This window comes from Chrysoperla carnea, chromosome X (assembly GCF_905475395.1).
Source record: "Chrysoperla carnea chromosome X, inChrCarn1.1, whole genome shotgun sequence".
In the NCBI taxonomy this organism is placed as follows: domain Eukaryota; kingdom Metazoa; phylum Arthropoda; class Insecta; order Neuroptera; family Chrysopidae; genus Chrysoperla; species Chrysoperla carnea.
In genome coordinates this window covers 24,057,387-24,068,779 of record NC_058342.1, presented here as the reverse complement: position 1 = coordinate 24,068,779, position 11,393 = coordinate 24,057,387, and the positions used below count along the sequence as shown (strand labels likewise).

The 11,393-nt window shown below is 31.9% G+C and overlaps 1 protein-coding gene across 1 annotated transcript in view; it reads right to left on the bottom strand.

Annotated features, from left to right (window-relative positions):
• Window positions 1–1,851: 1,851 nt before the first annotated feature.
• The window catches only part of LOC123302466, a 284,195-nt gene continuing 274,653 nt past the window's right edge, over window positions 1,852–11,393 (bottom strand). Inside the window, exons 19-21 of the mRNA XM_044885379.1 lie at window positions 7,032–7,343; window positions 6,202–6,344; window positions 1,852–2,690 (exon numbers count right to left, since the gene is read on the bottom strand). Of these exons, the coding sequence (XP_044741314.1) occupies window positions 2,441–2,690; window positions 6,202–6,344; window positions 7,032–7,343 (705 nt within the window). The 3' untranslated portion in view covers window positions 1,852–2,440. The remainder of the gene's footprint in view (window positions 2,691–6,201; window positions 6,345–7,031; window positions 7,344–11,393) is intronic.

The following is an 11,393-nucleotide window of genomic DNA, read 5'->3' as shown; positions in this document are numbered from 1 at the left end:
CGGGGGATGGGGGGACAGGGGGTTGTCTTAAATTAATTATCAAAAATTATAAAAAATTATTTTTGACATGCAAAAATCCAATCTTTTTTTTTTTTGAGCTTTTTTTTCGCAATTTTTAATAAAAAACTTAATTACACTCAAAAAAAATAATTTATTAAAAGGAACCATTATGTACTATAAAAATTAATTCTATTTTCTGCTTGGCAGTTAAAAATTCATTTTCGTCAATGAAAATTTTTAAAATAAATTAAATCATGCTCGCACTTAATGGGCAAATATTATTTTTAAGTGCGAACATTATTACCTTTCGCTAACGAAGGAGGGGGGAAATTAAAATAAAAAAAAATTTCATTGTTATACTTGGAAAATTATTTTGACTAGTAAAAGAAAAACAAATAAACGAAATTTGTAAATGCAAACATTGGAAAAATTAAATAAATTACTCCGTTTTTATTTTTTTAATAAACTGCCACTGTATTTTAAAACAGGCACTTCTTTTTTCTTTTTTTTGTTTAATATTTTAATTCAATATGAATTCTCTTTTCATTTTTTGGAAAACATAAAAATATTTCATTCAAGGCATTTTTTTTTTCAAACTTTTCGCGGCAGGTATTTCTAAGACTTCTAGAAAAATAAAGAGTGTTGGAAATTTTATCTGTAAATATGGGATGTTCTCTTGTCTTGTCATGGCTACACTTTTTATCATTTTAAGAAGAAAATCAACTCTAATTATTCGCACCGTGCGTGAGTTTTATTGGAGGCGTTTCCATAGTAACGATACACTACTTTAATTATAAAATTGTATGGATTGCATTTATGACTTACATTGAAAATTTAATATTATTGTCTCACAAATTTAAATAAATAATTATGATAATTTACGTTTGAAAAATAATATTTGTGCAATTTGGATTTCTTATTTTCACAATTTTTAATGCATTAAGTTTAATTAATTAGTGTTTTTCAATAATTTTAATTTGACATTTTCTATAACATTTACATGTAAAGAATTGCAAATTAGTCATAGCAGCCTCCTTTATCGCCAAAATTTTTCACTGAAAGCGCTGGCATCGATTTTATTGGCCCTATCATGACTACGCACACAACGAATATCAATTAATCAATTTCCTTAAGTAATTTTGACCCAAAAAACACGAAAATTTTGGTAATTTAACTATTTTACAAATATTTTCCAAGAAAGTTTATGAAATTGTTCTAAATTGCACGATATCCTAAAAACTATCAAATGACTCAATTTTTGGGTCCAAGTTACCTTAACTGAATTTTATCGAAATTGGGGACAACAAAATGTCCTCGATTTTTACAATTTTCTTCGAATTTGATTCTCGGTGAAAATCGTGAAGCTCTTTATTTCAGAAATAAATGAGCTTATAAAAATTTCACCTCAAAACCTTTCACAAATGAAAAATCAATATCAATAATAAATTCAAGTAATAGAACTCTTGTAGAGCTCGTTCAAACCAAAGTGGCACCAAAGAAGAGAGAGTATATTATGTATATGTATGCGCACTCATATTTACACTCTCTCTTGTTCGGTGCCACTTTGATTTGAACGAACTCTAAGAAACTATATTCCCAAAAATGTACTCCTTGCAAAAAAAAACCCTATTCCGTTAAAATCGAGCACTTTTTATGCAAATGGAAGTATAAATGTATTCCCACCTTTTTCAAATATCCTTAAAAATATCTGCTGCGAAAAGCGAATTCTTTATTTTCAGTAAAAAAAATTTTCTAAATTCCAATCTTGATTATATAGGCACTAAATTCTATTTAAGAATAAATATTTTTTTAGTAAAAAAAACCAAAATACAATTCTTCTTAATACGTCAAAAAAACTTAACCTTACTTCTTTCGAAATAAAAAAAATTCATCTTGGCACAATGGGCACACTCCAAAAAAAAAACTCGTATGAAAAATAACTCTTTTTCAAAAATTCTCGTTTTACTAATACTACAAAAGTGTACAGTAAATTCACTGGGATCAAAAAAAAAAAACTCTTGTACGAACACTTTTGTAGCCCTATAAAAATTGATCTGATATACTTTCTATGTTCTACTCTCTAATAAGGCCATCTTTCTTCAAATTACACAACTAAAGCCTAGTACTTACTCGTCGATTTCAAATCAAATGATTTTTTTTTTAAAACTAGAAAAAAACTAAAATGAAACATGCAAATGATTTGAGATGAGATAACATAGACACATCTATACTCTGTGATTTGAGGAGCGGGGTCCTGTAACTATACAACAACTAATTCCAAAGTAACCCCAACCGGGAAACACGCGCAAATTATTTAAAAAAAATTCGTAAAACACGGTATTTTTATTCTCCCGAATAATGAAGATCATTGGGGAGAAAGAAATTCCATGCTTGGTAAATGAAAAATGCCACACAATTGGTTTGAATCGAATGGTTGTGTTCAAACTGGTGGGGGTCCTTTGATGTAACGCAATTGTGGCGTTAAAGACATACTTAAATTGTTGATTCGATCACAACAATGTGGTCCTAATAAACATGCTACGTAAAATAGTGCAACAATTGCTAGTTGAAATGGTAGGGATGCGCGCATTACACGCCAGAGCCATGAACGACGATCTGGTTCGTCGTCTGGATCATCACTGCTTGTGTAACTTACCTTTGATGTGAGTTTACCTCGATGACGGCGTTTACTGTAATAAAAAAAAAAGAATTTAGTGTTTTTCGCAATGTTTTTGCTGGATTTGGAAAATGTCGAAAGGGTAATTAGATGCTGCTGCAAAAGAATTTGTTGGCAATCTATTTTTCATAGGTAGAGGCAGAAGGACAAGTTAGGATTGAATTCCTCGAGGATTTTCGGGGCCAAACGTACAGTTGCCAACTCCAAAATTCTTCAAAATCAGCGTCTCGGAATTTTGTGTCATCTCCGGCCACTACTTATTATCCCATGAACCATTTCAGACCCATGAGAGTCAAAATTGAGCCGGTTTAAAAAAAAAATTGCGCATGGGTGAAAGTACTTTTCTAAAGGGCTATTTTTAGCGCTGATGACGAATTTTTTTGGTCATTTGCTCCTCGAAGTAAGGAATAAAGACATGACCAATTTGTTTTTTAATAATTTTTTTAGAATAAAAATAATATGTATGTCGGGAAATATAGGGACTTTTATGTCGTTTCATCCCGATTTTAATTTTTTTTACTATCGCCACTTCCGGAAAATCGTAAAATTAAATTTATTGCCCGAAAATGCAATTATTGAAAAAAAATCAAAATATGTCCTGTAGATTTAGCTCGATATAACCTAAAAATACACTACATTGTAGGTAGTTTTGGTCAATACTCTGACTTGGGAGTCAACTTGAAAAATTTTTAGGTTAGAATTTTCTTAGGTTGGCCAAATTTATCTCATTGTAAAAGTAGGACACGGCACAACTTTTGCCTGCTCCGGCCGATTTATTTTATCTCATATAGAACTGGAGATCAAAATACGCCTAGGTAATTTTGAGACTAGGGGAAAAGTTAAAAAATAGGTGCTAAATTTTGGCATCTTTAGTCTAAACCCAAATTTGTGATTCCCTACTGTGCATCTCCTGCAACTGTGATGCACTGGAAGGCCCAGTAGTTCAGTGTGCCTACCACCCAGCCAGTGTCCTGTAATAGCCGCAACGATTTTGCTTGTAGAAACCCTTTAAAGCGAGATGAGATATTCGGAACGCTTAGTATCACAAAGGCATTCCTCCTCCATTTAAGAATGGCCGGTCTTAAAATTTCTTCATTTGGGAGCAGCTTACAGTTGGAGAAAGAGAACTCTCTTTGCAAAAGGAAAGTTTTGGATAAAGATATTCTCGTAAGAGAAAAAGCCGCTCCCACGTTTGAAATTTTCTACGTCGTAAAATCATAATTGAGAAGCACTCAGTAAATTTGTGAGAATTCTTCGCAGAAAAACACATCTGATTATCGATTTTTCATATTTCGAAAATTTAGGTCAATTCTTTATATTTTCAATAATCAAAAAAACAGCAAAAAGTCAACATGCCTGACTTTACCCGAAAAATATTTTATTTTTATTATAGGTTAATAAACGGGATAGTAATGACAGTTAAACTGAATGTAAGGAATTTAACAGTAGTTATGACATTTCGAGAAAATGTTCGGAGTGAAAATACACAGAAGGAAGTTAATTTGATTTATGATTGTTCATAAAACTGTATATTGGCTAACTTACGAACGTTATATATTCGACAACGGACTAACTGGTCTGGGCTGTACGATGTGTTTGCAAGGAATGCGTAAATAATCTGTACGATGTATGTAGCCAGCCCCCTCATACCTCTTAATATTTCTTGTGTGTTTCTAACCCCCTGCAATATCATCAACATTCTTGTTTCTGTATTTATTGATATTTTATTCAAATTTTATCTTTAATAAACTTTCAGTTTATTGAAGTTTAAGATAATTTTCATTTTTGGCAAAAATATTTTGTGTATTCATGAATAATATAAAAATCATCTGAGAAGTCAGAGGGTTCATTAAAAAACGTTTTTAAGGTTATTCGCTTCAATTATTTTTTAAATAAATATTTCATCATAAATATAAAAAGATCTTTTTAGCTGCTTATTCAGAAAATTTGTTTTTCTATTTAGCTAAAAATTTTGACTTGTGACTAAAACGCTTAATATTAAGGTATTTCTAACGGTATGCGACTAAAAGTATTTTTTCACGAAATCGTGCAAACTATAAATTTTCGATACACGTAAGGATAAGAATTCATAATATTTAGAATACAGAGTGTTCTATATTTGACTGCAGAACTTTCGCTTCCTGAATAAGCTGAGAAAAAAAAGAAGAAAATGTTCCTTACCAAATTTAGATCTGAGGCCTAATTTACGAGATAATTAACTTACCCTTATATAAATCAATTATAAAAAAAATATTCATCAAAATAAAATTCATCCAATAAAACCCTACTCAAACAGAGGATGAGTTTTATTTTAGTGTGAAAGAGTGACCTAAATGCAAAATTACTACCAAAAACATTCTATTTGGCTTCTTATATTATTATAAAAACTAACCCATAGAAACCAAGTTTTATTAAATTACCTTTCTTTGTGCAGTAAGTTTTGAACGCATACCAATAGTATGTATTTGATCGAAACGGCCTGGGTATTCACGGACAAACCACACTATGTATATTGTGTTGATGTTGTAAGTTGATACGAAGTATAAGGTTTTGTTTTAGAGTTTTTGTTTTTGTAATAATTTCGCGTTTAGGCCACTCCTTCACACTATGATGAAACACATACTCTGTTTAAGAGTGTTTAATTGGATGAATTTTATTTTGATGGATATATTTTTTATTAATTGATTAATATAAGAATAGGTTAATTATCTCGTAAATTAGGCCTCAGATCCAAATTTGGTAAAGAACATTTTTTTTTTTTTTGTCAGCCTTTTCAGAAAGCAAAAGTTCTGCAATGAATTATAGAATACCCTTTACATGTAAACAAACAAATCAGGGATGCTTTGAGCCTAAATAGAATGTAATTCACAGTTTATGAAAAAACAATAAACGTCTTTTTGACGCCTAATCCAAAAGTGAATGAGAGTGATTTACAGCGTTAATACAACTAATTAAGAGAACTTTTTTTTTTCTTCTAAGACACCGCGTTCTCGCCAACTCCGATAGAAATACAACATTTTGGATACTTAGAAGCAAAATAAATTTTCAGGGACCCTCAAATTCTTTATTTATTATTTATGTTATAAATATTTACTATTTATGAAATAAATTTAATTATAAAATATTCATTAGTGACCGAAAATGAATAATTAAATTTTAATTAATAAACAAATTATTTATATATTTATCTTCGATAAAAAAATTAAAAGTCAACGAAAATTCTAAAACTACCACCTCAGCAATTATATTCGAATAATTAATTAATTTATCAAATATAATTAGTTAAATTTCTTTTTGAAATAATTCTATAAACAAGGAAATAAAAAGAATTTTAAAAATAGATTACGTGTATTAGTATACTAGCGTTTACTCGCCAGCCTTGTTAAACAATTCTAGCTATTTTAATTTTTAAGATTTTTACCTAGTAAAAGAACCTTAATTTCGAAAATGTGATAATTGCACAAGAAACATCGTTTTTATGGGGTCGGGGGGCTATTTTTTATTACTCAAAGTCGATCACTTACCTTATAGGTGATACTGGTTCGTTGGTAATTGTTGAGGCATCTTGCTTTTGAGCACGAACCTCGGCGCATACAGCAGTACGCACAATTAACGCACGGCATGTTCTTTGTAAGTCACGTAATTCAGTTTCAGTCTGTTCAATGCGCTGTAAAGAAAAAAACGGTTGTAAGGAAACTGAAATATGATTAAAGGCTGCAAATTTGAAAAAAGAAATGAAATCTGTTATCTCTTTGAGGAAACCTGCTTTCTCCGTTGTCTATTTTATCTCCTTTGAGAAAAATAATTTAGTATTTGATTTTGTTTAACTGTAAGAAGGTCTTCCAATTCTTACGAAAATAGCCTAGCATTTTGACCTGATTGTTTTGTGATTCATTGGATTCGGTCCACATGGGACCCATTCGTTAAGTCACGGCAAAGAAGCTGTGAGGGTCGATAGAATTCATTTGCTTAGTATGGATCACCAAGACCGACTTACGTGCTTCCACGAAACGGATTGTTTCGAAAAAGAAGTCTTCAGGATCTTGTATCGATATCGACAGAATATTACAGTCCGTTTGCCTCGAATGAAACTTATAACCAAGATAGGAGTCTCTATTTTCAGGAAACGGAGATAGAGACTCCTGTACGTTTGTCCAGAATGGAGTTTGTCATCAAAACAGGCTTCCCTGTCTCCAGGAAAGGAATTATCTCGGCGAAGAAACTTTCAGGATCCTGTTTCGATATCGATAGAATGTTGAAGCTTCGTTTGCCACCAAAACAGGCTTCCTTGTCTTCAGGAACCGAATTGCACGGAAGATCTAGATGGTTTTGATACGAAAGTGTTGAATCTTACCTGTGACATTAATGTTAAAGCTTCACTTCCCGGTGCCAACGCGTTCTCCAATTGACGTACAAGACGTCTAAGTACAGCCAAACGACGTTCCCGTTCACTTAACTCTTGTTCAGAGCCTTCATCAGATATTCCACTATCAGACAACGATCCTGATACATCCACAACATTTAAATGTTTCTCGTTTTCATTTATTTCCATTTTCGATTCATCAACAACACTCACTCCAGTGGCAGTGGATGATGACTTGGTGTTCATCATACCATCACCAGATGTACCAGTTGATGTTGTATTCATACTTTTCTGTGTATTGTTCTGTAAAAAAACAAATAAATGATTTTCTTTATGTATTTCCTGAACGGATTTGTTCAAATAATCGGGGTTATGATTCGTGGTAGCTAAGTCTTTAAGAGTTTTTAAGTCGACGTTTAAATTCTTATTATTCTTCTAATTTCAGTAGTACTTTTACTACAATAATCGAAATCGGAAATTGTTTGATTTTTAGAAATCGGTTAGCCCGCCAGCGTTCGCGCTGTTAGAATTAGCTAATGCAAAAATAAAATTATATAGAGATTATGATTTAGAAAATTATAGAATATTTAACGCCTAAAATATTGGCCTGGATTTAAACGACCAAAAATTTTGCAAGTTACTGATCTCACAGCTAACATTATTCTGAGTTTGTGGGAAAAAAAATGGTCCAAATCTGTCGACAAGTGCTTTCATGCTGGAAATATCTTAATGTCCCTCAAACCAGTAATGAAATACTCCAAACACTTCCACTATGATATCGTTTCATTAGAACACATGAATGTAAGGTGTTACCGTGTTTAATACATTAGTGTCTGTTCACTTTATTAGTGATGTGCCGAGTATTCGCATATTTTTTAACATTCGCATTCGCAAAAGACGATTCGAATGTTTTTGACAAAAAATCTTCATCATATGCATTTTACTCATATTTTTCAGTGGAACCTGGTTAAGTGAGACATCAAGGGGCCTGCAAATTTGTTTCACTTATAGAGGTATTCCACTTACCCAGTCTCTCAGAAGTCCGGGTATAAATCAATATCTGTCTCATTTACAGAGTGTTCCATTAATAGAGGTCAGAATATAGTTTATATCAGTTATAGAAGTGCGATTATTAAATAGAATACCCTATTATCAATATTATTGCTGCTACAAAAATTATGAATGCCAAGCCTTCAAGCGAAATCATGTACCTTTTCTTTAATCGGCCCACTTACCGGAACGATTTTGTAACGAAATTGCTTGACTCATGTTAGCAAACACTGTTCAAGTTCAGGATAATCTGATAAACATACACGTTTTAGTTTTTCTTATCCTTTAGGAAATTGTGATTGAATTTGATCTTTATTCTGAATTATTCTACAAAGAGTAGATTTTGGCACATTAAATTCAACACAGACTTCATCGCGTGCCCTCCCACTTTCATAAACGGATATTTACTTCAGTTTTGCACGTACTGATAGAGATTTGAGCCATCGTTTCGTCACTTTTCAAATAAACATCCGTATGGTAGTAAAGAAAAACTAAAATTAAAGGTTATTGAGGCTCAAAATTAGTTAAGTGTGGAATTTGCGGATAGAATAAGAATAAGCAAGCAAACAAGCAAAACGATGTTATCTCAGTTCTCAGTTACAGAAGTTAATGCATATAGAATTCACTCGCTGTCTCAGTTACAGTGGTAACTATGACGATAAAATCGAAAGACCGAATCACTGATATAGAGGTTTGCTTCGTGCCACTAACAGAGGTAATTCAGTGCCAAAGTGTTGGAACCTCAGCATAAGTTCCAGTTATGAAGGTTTCTCACTTATCTAGGTCTCACTGAACCAAGTTCTACTGTATATATAAAGTTATTACATAACAATTTGCGAGGGCTTCATTTGAAAGTTAAAAATATAAAGTTGTACAAAATACCACATTCGTCTCATCACTAGCAGCTCTATTATAGCAGCCATAGTGATGGTGATGTGTTACCAGGAAATGGTAGAATGTAAATCTAAATATATGTTTCAAATGACATCTAACATAATGGTAACTTACTTCACATTGTTACATTGTAACATACAACTTACACCTCGAACCATGTTACAATGTTTCCTAACCTAATTTGCATATAAACTATATATGTATTATATATAATATAATGGTATATGTGTACATTGTGTTACTAAGGGTTTCACAGTAACTACTAATACAGAAACGGATCCAAAGGTGGTGCATTACTCCCCCCCCCAAAGAACTTATTATTAACTCTCTAGAGGGCTCTCCCAAAAGTTAGAATGTGGATATAATCCTATATTCTTAGAATAATTCCCCCGTTGGCCCAACATAGCCTGTTTTTGGGATCACCAAATAAGTATATTCTCGAGTATACTTATTTGATCCATTTTGTTGAATATTTACAGAAGATTGCTGTGTTGGGGCAGTGGGGGGTGAATTACCCCAGCAAGAGGCGAGTATATCCACATTTTAACTACGGAATCGTGATCAGCGACCCTAAAACCCCCGAGTAAATTTTTCTGGTTCATTTTTTGAATAGTTACAGAATATTGCTGTTGTTCTGGACCCGCGGGGACTAAATTACCGCAGGAGGAGGGGCATATATCCACATTTTAACCACGGAATCGTAATCAGTGATTCCAAAAACCAACTTTTTTGGTTCCTAATGTTGAATATTTACAGAATTTTGCTATTTTGGAACAGCGGGGCAAATTACCCCAATAGGGGGAGTGTATCGAAATTCTGACTTTTGAATAGTGATCAACGACCCCGAAAACCCCCGAATATACGTTTCTGGCCCATTTTGTTGAATATTTACAAAGTTTTAAAATTTTCAAAAATCATCTCAGAAATGGATTCTAATAATTAGCCTATTTGGCCCATAGTAATGGCTAAACTTGCTAGCGGCATCAAGTAAGATATAGATTTTGATATATGGGCCTTCCTGAACATAAAAAAAAAAATTGGCCCGATAGGTCGAGATACATAAAAATTCTTTTTAAAATGCTAAAGTGATTCAACTTACAAACCTCTCGCTGTTAAGTGAACCCAGTAAACAGTGATAGATAAGGTTTAAAGTACAAAGTCATACTCCCTAAAGTAAAACAGTGAATCCGTCACTGGTATCATATATACTAACATGTGGGCTATAAGGTTATTTCTGTTTTCTGTAGTGTATGAGAAACAGGAGATGTTTTCTAAAAACTATCATAATCATATAGAATTTTCTATATATATCCCTTTTTCATAACCATTAGAGATGATCTTATGACAATGTGTGTATACTGTACCTATGATAAACACTATTCAAGTATTCAAGCTTTTAAAGTGCTTTTTCTTCATCATATTTTCCAAACACTAAATACCAAAATTATGATTTACTTAAACTACAAAATAGTTTTTGAAAAATTCATGTTCAGGTCTCAGATTTAAAATTCATATTTTTTACCATTTCCAAAGTTCTTCTTTAAGAAGTCTAAAAGCTCTTAGAGAATTATTTATTAATTCACAGGGAAATTGGATCTGATTAGATTTTTATCAACTTTGGCTTCGAGCAAAAAATTTAAATATTTTGTTTTGAAAATAACTATTTTTTAAATAAATTCCACAGGAATTTCAAGCTTTTATTCAGCTGTTTGATTGCAGATCATTTTTCGAAACATCGGGTTTTTGGTTTTCAGCTCAAAGGCGTACCAAGGCTACATTAAACATTTTTTAGATAACGTTACTTTCCCAAAAAACGATTTAAACTCATTTTTCATGGTGAGATTAGACCAGAAAAACAAGATTTACACGATAATTTCAAAGTAGTTTTGAATGGTAAGATTCTAGCGCAATTTCGAAAATTTTACCGTGGAGTTGTGACGGAACTTGAACTTGTTCGAAGAAGACGTTTAAAAGATTCAAAAGTAATGAAGAGTTTGATTTATGAAATTTGATACCGGTATAACTCGGCTGGATTTGAAACTGAAAAAATTAAGAATTGCCTTAGATACAAGGAGTCGAAACTTTTGAAGATTTGTGTACCTAAATATTTGTCTTAAGTTGTTTTCAACTGTTTATTTTAAATAAAAGAACGAAATTGCGCGACTATATATATTTTCATAAGAGTTTTAAAAAAAAAAATCTTATCGAAAAATTTCACGATTATCTCTCAACCATTATCGAATCAAAATGGAAAAATGGAAAATCGATAAAAAATTAATCAACATTAAAATTTTTTTTTTCATTTGTGTTTATGTTTTTTCTTGTGATAAGAAAAATGTAATCAGAAAAAAAATCGTGGTTATGATCTCAAGGACCAGTCTAATAACTTTCAGATTGAAAATTCATTTA